The 11,424-nt window shown below is 34.4% G+C and overlaps 1 protein-coding gene across 1 annotated transcript in view; it reads left to right on the forward strand.

The window, feature by feature from the left end:
- SCAMP1 (secretory carrier membrane protein 1) overlaps positions 1-11,424 on the forward strand; it is a 129,033-nt gene extending 117,609 nt beyond the window's left edge. The window contains exon 9 of the mRNA XM_003899850.5: positions 6,505-11,424. Within this exon, the coding sequence (XP_003899899.1) occupies positions 6,505-6,669 (165 nt within the window). The 3' untranslated portion in view covers positions 6,670-11,424. The remainder of the gene's footprint in view (positions 1-6,504) is intronic.

The raw sequence follows: 11,424 nt of genomic DNA on the forward strand, positions 1-11,424 counted from the left end.
AGTGATAGTTTTCTTAGGTGAAAAGTGACTCTTAGAGTTATCCCTCTACATGCAGGGGATTGGTTTCAGAACCCACCCATCCATATACCAAATCTATGCATACCCAAGTCTTGGAGTCAACCCTGCGGAACCCATGTATATAAAAAGGCTTCCGTGTACTCGGGTTTTACATCCCATGAATACTGTATTTTCTTTCTGAGTTTGGTTGGGAAAAAAATCACATATTATAAGTGGACCTGCCCCGTTCAAGGATCATCATCTGTACTTTCTTTGAAAGCATTGCTATCGTTCACCTCTCCCCCTTGTCTCTCCCACTTTGTGACTTTATTTATGACCTAGGATAGAAAGCTGATAATTCCACTGTGCTGTTTTTCTGTAGTCACAGATAGGCATGCTACTTCTCTGTCAGAACCATTCAGCACTGTCATCTTTGCTGACTAGGAATCAATTCTGGATCGTTCACATCGTCTATTAAAATGCTTATCCATTTACTTGTCACCTTCTTCTAAGGGACACAGATAGAGTAGTACTTTTGAATTCCTAGAAAAAAATGGCACTCTTGAGCAGATTGTTTATATCCTGTCCTCGGTTGATACTCTTATTCACCTAAAAAAAAACCAATTTTTACCCCCAATTTTTATTTTGTTATCTTTTTCAATAAGTACTAAGCTAGCTACTTAGTAGATCCCAAATCTATGTTACTGTAACTAAATTATTATTATCTTAGGCATCTTCAAATTTGGTAGATTTGGTAGATTGGTGAGTATTTACAATGCTGTAAATATGGCACTTTCATCTAAGTCATCTTTATATGCATTTTTTTTATCAGCTTTATTGAAATATAATTAGCATACAATTCACCCATTTAAAATATACAGTTTAGACCATGCATGGTGGTTCACACCTGTAATTCTAGCACTTTGGGAAGCTTTGGGAGGCCGAGGAGTTTGAGATCAGCCTGGGAGAGACTGAGGTGGGAGGATCACTTGAACCCAGGAGTTTGAGGCTGCAGTGAGCTGTGATTGCATACCACTACACTCCAGCCTGGGCAACTGAGTGAGACCTTATCTCTAAAAAATACAAAATAATTGAAAAAAAAAAAAAAAAAACTAAAGTATACAATTTAATGGCTTTTGGTGTATTGTATTTGTTTTAATTGTGGCAAAATATGTATAACATAAACTTTGTCGTTTTAATTATATTTAGGTGTACAATTCAGTGGCATCAATTACAGTCACAGCGTTGCACAACCATCACTAACGTCTATTAACTTTGTATCACCTCAAACAGAAACTCTAGTCATTAAGCAATAATTTTATTCCTCCCTATTCTCAGCCTCTGGCAGCCTCTGATTTGCTATGAATTGCCTGTTTTAGATATTTCATATAAATGGAGTTATACAATATTTTCCTTCTGTACCTGGCTTATTTCATTACCATAATGTTTTCAAGGTTCATCCATGTTGCAGCATGTATCAGAAATGCATTCCTTTTTAAGACTGAATAATACTCCATTGTATCTGTATACCACATTGTGTTTATCTGTTGATGGGCACTTGAGATCTTCCCACCTTTTGGCTATTGTGAATAGTGCTGCCGTGAACATTGGTATACAGGTATCTGTTTGAGTCTTTGTTTTCACTTCTCTTGTGTACATATATACCCAGGTGTGGAATTCCTATGTAGTCTTATAGTAATTCTATGTTTAGCTTTTTGAGGCACCTCCAAACTCTTTTCTGCAAGGACTGTATCATTTTACATGCCCACCAGCACTTTCTCTACATCCTTGCCAACACTTGTGATTTTCCATTTTTCTCATTCCAGCCATCCTAGCAGGTGTGAAGTAGTATGTCTGCTTTTAAAACATTTAACCTCCGAGATGACTGCAAACTAAGCATTTTACTTTGTAACACAGGTATAGTCTCCTTAAGCTGTATTGTACTTATTTGGTAAAAATTATTATTAATGAGGACAATTTTGGAACACTTAATCCCCAGCAGGTAGACAAATAATTATTCAGTGGCTTCTACTGCAGATTACTAAGCTGTGTCTTTTAGGGGGTGTAACAATGAGTAGAATTAGTTGTTGCCCTTAGGCAAGTAAAAGCAGGTGGGATATAATACGACATGGACATAAACTCTATAAAAGAAGAAGTACATACGTGCCTCCCCAGATGTACAAAGGATTGGAAGTACTCTCAATAGGGAAAGCCATGGCTAGTTCAGGCACAAAAGAGCGGACAGAGCATTATTTGAGAGAGTGCTTAAAGGGTGCGTGATTTCAACATGGTGAAACTAGAGCGGCAATTCAAGGGCTTACAGAAGGAATATCTGACCCATCTGTGGGCAGGAGGGTTAGTAGAGGGTTTCCAGAAATTTCAAACTGAAAATGTTAGGCTTAGAAGTCCATACTTTTTTAAAAACTGAAAACAAGAATTTTAAAAATATATATTTAAAAAATTCATTTGTTTTTATTTTCCCAGCTTTTATAAAAGTTGAAATAATTTTGGCCTGACAGGGATCTTAATAAAAGCACAGTTTCTTGAAATGGTATTCTGTATGTTTTAATGAAGACATATGTTTGGATTATTTAAATAAAGGGCCATTATTCTTTACTTCTCATATGATACAGTTTTTCTGTGTCATACACCACCACAGCATGTACTGTCTCTGAAGCTGCATTAAGGAGGCAGGACTCCTTGATGAAATCACATCTACATTCTGCAGATACTTAAAAATTAATTTATGTTAGTGTAACTCATTTATATACATTCTGATTTGATCTTTAGGAAAACTCTGAGGAGGACATAGGGTAACAAATATTCTTGTTTTATGGGAAGCAGACTTGAAGTTTTGAGTGGTGGCCAGCCAGCTGGAATTAGTGGAAACCAAATTTAGTGCCTTTTCTGTGATTTTCCTAGAACTAAATATTATTTTAGGAGTAATGCAGTTCCCATAAGTAGAAAAGATAGTATTTAAGTTGCTTAATTTTTTTTTAATTCTCTAGACTATTCTGCATTTGTGGAATTTTCCACTAGGTAATATGCATTCAGGTCACATACACAGTGAGATTTCCTAAAGTGACAGTACAGATAAAAAGGCTGTGCAACTTGGTGATAATTGTGCTCCATTTAAGCAAACCATCAACTGGTACATTTTTTTTTTTTTTAAGATAAATTGTATTTTATCAAAATGGAAATCTTTTTTTTTTTTTTTTGATACTTTAAGTTCTGGGATACATGTGCAGAACATGCAGGTTTGTTACATGGGTATACATGTGCCATGGTGGTTTGCTGCACCCATCAACCCATCATCTACATTAGGTATTTCTCCTAATGCGATCCCTCCCCTTGCCCCCCACTCCCAAGTTGTGTAATTTTTTAAAAAAATTATAGTACTTGGTGTCAAAATCTTCTCCCTGATATCAGCAGTGTGAATTATCAGTAGATACCATCTGAAACCCTGGAGGGAAGTAATAAGCTTTTAAAGATCCTGATGATTAGCCTGTCTTTCACGGGGCCCTGAAATCAAGAATCCACCCTTTTCACATGGATATAATGGATTTGATACAGTATTTGAGCATTGTGCACTGTATATATGTATGTGGTCTTTTCCCTCTAGGTGGCTCTCTGGGTCTGTATAGATACAAACTATTGAGAAATGTGGCTATTCCTACCTTTATTTTGCTTCTGTGTTCTGTGGGACTGTTAATTACATTTTAGTAAACTGTGAAGCCCGTGAACACATAGTATCAGCCACTCAATTTAGTGCAAGTTTGAAAAAGGAAATAATAAAGCAAATAATAATTAACATTTATTTATTACATGCTCACAAAGTTGGGGGAAGAGGGGAAGAGACAGACAAGTGAATCTGTAATTGCATTGCTCTGATTGGGCCTAGTAAGTAAAGGTTGATAAGATTTCTATAATACACTTCATTTTCTAGTATCCAATCATTTGTACTCACTGTGAGATAAGTGTCTAGAACATAGGAGTAGTGATTTATCTGTGTCTTTAATTTTCCATAGAAAACTTGGTTTTAAAAGGGAATAAAAATAATTACTTTTATACTTATGGTAGTGCTAAGGTACTAGGAAAAAGGAATCTTCGGATTTACCAGTATATGTATTTGTCAGTGCTCTCTTTTTATTCTTGACCATTTGACACTTTGATCAGTAGTAATGTGGCGTTTGCTTTTACCACTATATCAGAAGCACTCAGGGCTGTCTGGGTTATTTTTATCTTGTACCCTGATAGATTTTCATGCATTAACATGCTTTCTTGATAGCTTTTCTGATAGCTTTTCATGTGTTAACATGCTCTCTTCTCTTGGCATCAGTGAGAAGTATCTGTATATGGTTCTTCCCATTCCTCTCCCAGTCATTCCTTCTTGTGGATGCCTCTTAAATAGTGTCTTTTTAAAACAATTTCAATTTTTATTTCAGATTCAGGGGATACATGTGCAGGTTTGTTATAAGGGTATATTATGTGATGCTGAGGTTTGGGGAACAGTTGAGCCTGTCATCCAGGTAGTGAGCATAGTACCCAATTGGTAGTTTTTCAGCTCTTCTCCCCCTCCCACCCTCCCCTGTGTTTATATCCCCGGTGTCTATCGTTGCCATTTTTATGGCCATGTGTACCCAGTGTTTAGCTCCCACTTATAAGTGAGAACATGTGATACTTGGTTTTCTGTTTCTGCATTAATTAGGTTGTGTACTTGATTTTATTATCTTTCTACTCTGGGTTCTCCATAGACAGTTTCATAAATGCCAAGGTTTCAGCTATCATTTATATGTTGTTTTAGTCCCTTAGGGCTGCTATAACAAAAATACCATAGATTAGGTAGCTTAAACAACAGATAATGATTTCTCATAGTTCTCGAGGCTGGAAAGTCCAAGATAAGGCACTGATAAATTCAGTGTCTCGGAGGCGGGGGGGAGGGCAACTTCCTGGTTCTTAGACAGTTTCTGTGTCCTTATGTGATGGAAGGTTGTCAGAGAGCTCTCTGGCATCTCTTAAAAAAAAAAAAAAAAGTTTTTTTTAGAGACATATATTGCCCAGATTAGAGTGGAAGTCTGGGACCATAGGTGTGTGCCACCACACTGGGCGTTGGGGTCTCTTTTATAAGGGCATTTATTCCATTAATGAAAACTTCACCTTCATGGCAAAATCACCCCCCAAAAGGCCTGCCTGCTAATACCATCATATTGATGGTTGGGATTTTAACATAAGAATTTGTGGGGGGAACATAAACATTCAGTCCATAATATATGCCACTGGTTTCCAAGTCCATGTCTTTAGCCCATTCTTCTCCCAAGCTTTGAACCAAACCTTTACCTGCCTGCTGTGGCAGGCCTAGAGTAGGTTGTCAATAGCCTTGGAATGAATGAACAAATGTTTAGAACTTACCATCTGGAACGAATGAACAAATGTTTAGAACTTATCTTCTCCATTCTCTCTTCTCCCCAAACCAGCTATCCTCTTTTCTCTCTTCTTGAAACTACTTCCCCAAATACAAGCTTGCTTTGAGAGTCTTTGACTCATTATCCTTTTTCTTACTCCACAGTTACCAATTCCTATCCAGGTTTGGAAAAAAGACTGACTTGGATGCATTGGCCCCTTCCCTAAGCCTGCTTTGATTGCATTTCAGTCAAGCTTCTAATTTAGATCCAGTCACAGTGCAGTGTAATTACCAGTATCTTTCTCTCCCCACTGTGTGAAGTTTGTGGGCATATAATTAATAAATGTTGGTTTGTTATTTCCTTCTTCAAATTTGTGTTAAAATAAGTGGCTGATGTTACGTATTGATGGACTCATAGTTTAATTATGCAGCTTTTAAAGCATATATTGATAGAAAATTTTTGAACCCTACTCCTGAAAATAAATTCCAAGATTTGAGTGATGAATCAGTATGGAGAAACAATTCCCAGAAGTGTTTCTTTGTGCATTCTTTAGGACTTGACCATACACAAAATGTTAAATTGTATACAGAGTGCATAGCAGCAATATGTTGAAGGACGTAAGTAGTGCTTGGTACATTAAATGATAAAATGATCTCATTTGATTATAACAGAGCCTGTGGTGTATATATAGCTAAAATGGATATAGATAAGGTAATGTTCTCTCTGAATAGTTTGGGGTAATAAATTAATGTATTGTTTCTTGTTACTATGTTTATACCATTTCATTGTAATGCTGTAATAATTTCACTTGACTAATTGGGTGCAGAGGAAAATACAACTTTTTGCAGTTAGCTAAGAAGTTCTTTATTTTTGGTTTGAATTAGCATAATTATCTCTTCAGCTTGGAGAAGAAAAGGAAAACCTGTTTTAAGAAAAATGTTTAAATACAATTATTGTGTGTCAGTTTGGTGGCTAATATTCTTGATCTTAGGAAGCATGACCACAATCTAGTCTTTTTTGTTTGATTAATGTTGAGATTAAGAGCTGCTGGAAATGAATGTGTAGGTTGCTACTTACCTTCTCCCACTTTTTTGTGCCTCTGTAGGTACATGGACTATATCGCACAACAGGTGCGAGTTTTGAGAAGGCCCAGCAAGAGTTTGCAACAGGTGTGATGTCCAACAAAACTGTCCAGACCGCAGCTGCAAATGCAGCTTCAACTGCAGCATCTAGTGCAGCTCAGAATGCTTTCAAGGGTAACCAAATTTAAGAATCTTCAAACAATACACTGTTACCTTTTGACTGTACTTTTTTCTCCAGTTACTGTATTCTACAAATATTTTTATGTTCAAAACACAGAGTACAGACAGCATGGATATTTCCTGTTCACTTGTGCATGGGCTAAAACCAGGAAAACTTCCTTGTCTTATTACTTTACCTAATAGTTTCTTAATATTTCAGTGCCCCTTGCAGAAAAAATATTACATGCTAAATAAATATTCTCCATATTTTTTGGGGGATGATGTTCAGTGAATTATTTCAGTGGTGACCCACTGAAAATTAATAATGGTACTTATGATTAAAAACACATTTAATACTAACTGCAGTAGTTCTTTCAAGAATCTTTAGAGATAAGGATTGCGCATTGGAAAAGTAAACTATGTTTCATTCCTTTTTCCCTATTTATATTGAAAGAAATAGGCCAGCAGAGACTTAGGGATTTTAAATTGGCTTGCTTTTTAGCTGTTTCAGTCACCAGTGAAGAGCCTATTTGCATTTTGTAGTAGATAATGTAATATTTGTCATCTTTTTCTTTTCTTTTTTTTTTTAGAGTAGCTGATATTTTGATAACAATCTCTGATTTGCATGGGCACTACATTTCTTATATTAAGAGAATTAGTATTTTGGCTTCTGTACTGCTTGTGGTTGTAGGATTCAGGGGTTAATGGAATCACAGAAATGGTTTTCTGCAAGAGTTTCTTTTAAATAAAAAGTTTGGGGGTGCAATATAAGAATTTAATATAATATGCAGTACATTATCCAAAAGAGAAGGTAGTTAATGCAGTAGAAAGTAGTGGTAATAATTCCTTTTTAAAAAAAATTTCGGTAGTCATATAGTAACATTTTGCTATATGAAAACTTTGGTATATTCTGTGGTTACAACTAAGATTGTGTCTGGCAGCTCTTTTTGGGGGATGTGTGTGTGTAATTTTTAACAGAGGTATTAAAGGCTAGTCTAACTGTTGTCTAAAAAGAATGTACAGTATTTAAGGGATTTTCCTTTTAGCTTTTAATCTCCAGTGGCATTAAACATAAAAAGACCCTGGCATTTTTTCATATACTTGAATCCCTAAATGCACCTGTCTTTCACTTTTTGAGACAGAGTGAATATACCTAAAATTTCCAGCAATAGAAAAAAAAAAAGCATTTAACTTGCACCAAGCAAGAAAATATAAATACAGTTAAATGCATTAAGATAATCACATTAAAATTGTTACTATGCAGCACAGAACTTCGTTCTTATAGTATTCTTGGGTTCAAACTTTGAATCAATTTTAACACTGATTAAGTGACTCAAAGACATTTGTAAGTCATGCTACTGTGTTTTGAAAGTCTAGCTAATTTAAGATTGCAGAATGATAGATGGTGATTTTTCAATTAGATTTTAAGTAAGGATTGTGATATTAGAGGCTGGAAATCCTTATTTTTTAAAAAATCAGATAGGCATAAATAGTTAAATCGCTTTCATTCTCCCCAAACCTGGAGTTACAGAAAAAGTTTCATGCTAGAGGTGGGATGCCAAGTTCTCACTATCCATGAAGCAGCGCTGCGTGTTACTAGGTAACACAGATCCATCCAGATGGTGTTTACATTTGATTTACTTGGGATCTTATTGACATCAGGTATACTTGGAAGACATTTCTTTTACTCTTCAGCATATGAATTTAAAGCTGTTTTGTAAATATTTCGAATCAGCGATAATTTCTATCTACATTCTCAACCAACTTAGCCAGTTTGTTTTTTAGAGCTTGTAGTGTTATTGGAAATCTTTTTTATCAGTGTGCTTTATTGAGTGTAGATTTTGCACACATTCAAAACATTAACCACAGAATACAGCAAGAGCACCTATATTCACTATTAACTTATATCCCAAGTCCATTTTTTTCTATACACTACAAACAAAAGATATATTAGAAACTTTTGAAAAACGCTGAAATACTTTGCTTCAGAATTGGAATGTTTATATTACATAGAAATCCTCAAAGGTAGCATTATTAAATAGCAAAGAATAATTAGAACCCACATCTTTTTTTGTGTGGATGGAGAAAATGTTTTAAAATTCAGTTATTTAATACAAGTTTGAGAGAGAAAATTGTTTTTTAAAAATATATATATGCATTGAAATGATGGCAATGCTTATAGTATGATCAAGTATGAAAGGAGCTTTAAATTCTTATATTTACTTTTCTCTATCAGTAAATTGTTAAATTTTCACTCAGCAAAAGATTGGCATTTGTTAGTGTTTTATATTTAATACTAAAATCACAGTCATGAAATCATAGTCATAAATGGTCTTCACATAGTAGTCATCCGTGTTATTTTTCAGTGTGTAATATTAAATTATGGCAATTTTATTTCAAACTAAAGTTTGAACACTGGAAAATCATTACTCAGTGATTTGTAATTTGGGACTTGGATTATTTATCTAGAGATGTTTGTATATTTTGTCAGTAACTAATATTGCGCTGCCATCATGGTGACTGTCATGGTTCTACAGAAATGCCCTCCATGTGTCCCTCTAATGTTGCATGTTTCAGTGGGTTAGAAGTTTTGTATATTTATTGTATTAACACAGAGTGTCATAAAATAAAATGCTGTTTACTGGATGTTTGTTTGTATAATTTTGAACACTATAATAGCAATTCAGAGACAGACATTGTTAAAGGTTTGATGTATATAGAAATTCCATGTTTGATTTTTTAAAAATATGTGTATAAGTCTGTCATGTGCTAAACAAAATAATATGAAAGACCTAGTTAAAAACTCTGAGCAACATAAAATGACCATTTTTCTGTTGCATTAGACCTTTACAGGTAGTGGAACAGGAGTTTCATCCATATTAAATAGTTTGGCCCCTTTAAGGTCAAAATACAGATCATCTAGAAGTTAGATTCAAAATGGAAAACCTATTCGTGGCTCAGATATTTTATTGTGGATTAAAAATGGGTGTCTCTGTACTAGCATTGTATTTATTCAATTGTATTCTGATTTCTAACTTCGCTACCTATTGCTGTTTTATGTACTGATGAAAGTACTTATTTGTGTATATTGGATTTTTCACTTGGTTAGCTAAAGAAGATGTAAAAATATCTAAAATAATGTTCATGGTGAATCTTATTTTGAGAAATACATGTTAAAAAAGGAACGGTATTATTTTCTGGTTGTTGTATTTTAAAAAGCGAGTTTGGATTTTTACACCTAATTTACTAGGAAAATATTCTGTAATTCATGTTAAGATAATGTATGGTTTGCATTTTAAGGGGATTTATGTTAGGTTAATTAGTCGTTTCTGTAAATCATTTGTAATAGTGCTTTTTACTCATTACTGTATCTTTTTCTGAAAACACTGTTGTTAACATCTGATTCGGTACCCTTATTGGTACAAATCTGTGTTTAGCATGACTGTTTATATACAGAATTTTGTTATATTTTGAGCATTTTTTTCCCCTGCTTATGTATACCTTAGAATTACCATGGCTGTCATATACCATTTCACTATATCTCCTTTCAGTTTTTCCTTAAGGAAAATGTCCAGAGGAATTTGTTCATTTCATGTGATTAAGCCCTTTAGAGGTGAAAAAAGATTGGTTAATTTTAAAAAATTGAGGATGGTTAAAAAATAGAAAACACCTTACTTTGATACATTTTAAAGTACAATAGTATCCATTTATTTAGAGTAGAATAATGTGTTTAAAACATGAGTTGTTTTAAATACTTTTTTATTAAGCTAAAAAGTTTTATCTCACATATTAAGTATTACAGAAAGTGAAGTATTTTGGCTAGAATTTTAGGGCACATTTTATAAAGCAGCATGCCTGTAATATTGGTGGGTATTTTTCAACTTTAGGACTTTGTCACAGTATGTAGAGAGCTAGAAATAAATCTAGAAACTTTCTAAGCCAGGTATTGCCACTAATCTATCTTATATAAGCAGATATCTCTTACTTGAAGGTTGTAGGAAAATAGGGAAAAGACTGCTCTCCAGTTTTCTCACCCCAACCCCGCCCCCCCGTGGGTTTTATATTTACAATTTAACTTTGGGGTTTGGGTAAGACATTTAATGTATATAATTTTGATTAGTACTGGCCATGTTTCAAATGGCAAGGGAACATGGGAACTGTCATGTGGCAATGTAGTGAGTGTTAAACTTTGTGTTTGTCCAAATCCTGATTTATTTTCCAGTTCATATCTTTCTGGGCTTGACATGGCTGATGGTGTAGCTGAAACGCTCCTAACACTAAAAGCCATTTAATCTTTTCTCTAATAGGAGCAGAAAATAGTTAATCACCCACCTAGTAATATAAGATTACTCTGAATATTATCTTCTATACATTAAAACAGTTCTAGTTTGTAGAATAATACCATACAAGTTTTATTTTTAATTTCTAGTTATTTTCAGTGCTTACTTAAATGTAATTCTAGAATTCCTCCACAACTTTTAATATTTTGTATGCCAGTGATTCTCAAGATAAATCATGGTTGTAGTAGTTGTTACTGTTGGCAGTTTGTCGTAATATTCAGGTATTTGGGGATGGGGGAAAACACCAAAAATCAGTGTCTTTTATCTGGTGATCACTTTGGTGTCTACAGTATTCTAGTCTCCTGCACAAAAACTGAACCCACTGGGCCTATGCATCCCTCACATTTTTTTTCTAGTATAAAAGCAATACATATGTGTTGTAGAACAATTAAAAATTCAGAAAGTGATAAATGCGAAAATAAAAATAAATCCTTAATTCTGTCA

This window comes from Papio anubis, chromosome 5 (genome assembly GCF_008728515.1).
Source record: "Papio anubis isolate 15944 chromosome 5, Panubis1.0, whole genome shotgun sequence".
Classification (NCBI taxonomy): Eukaryota; Metazoa; Chordata; class Mammalia; order Primates; family Cercopithecidae; genus Papio; species Papio anubis.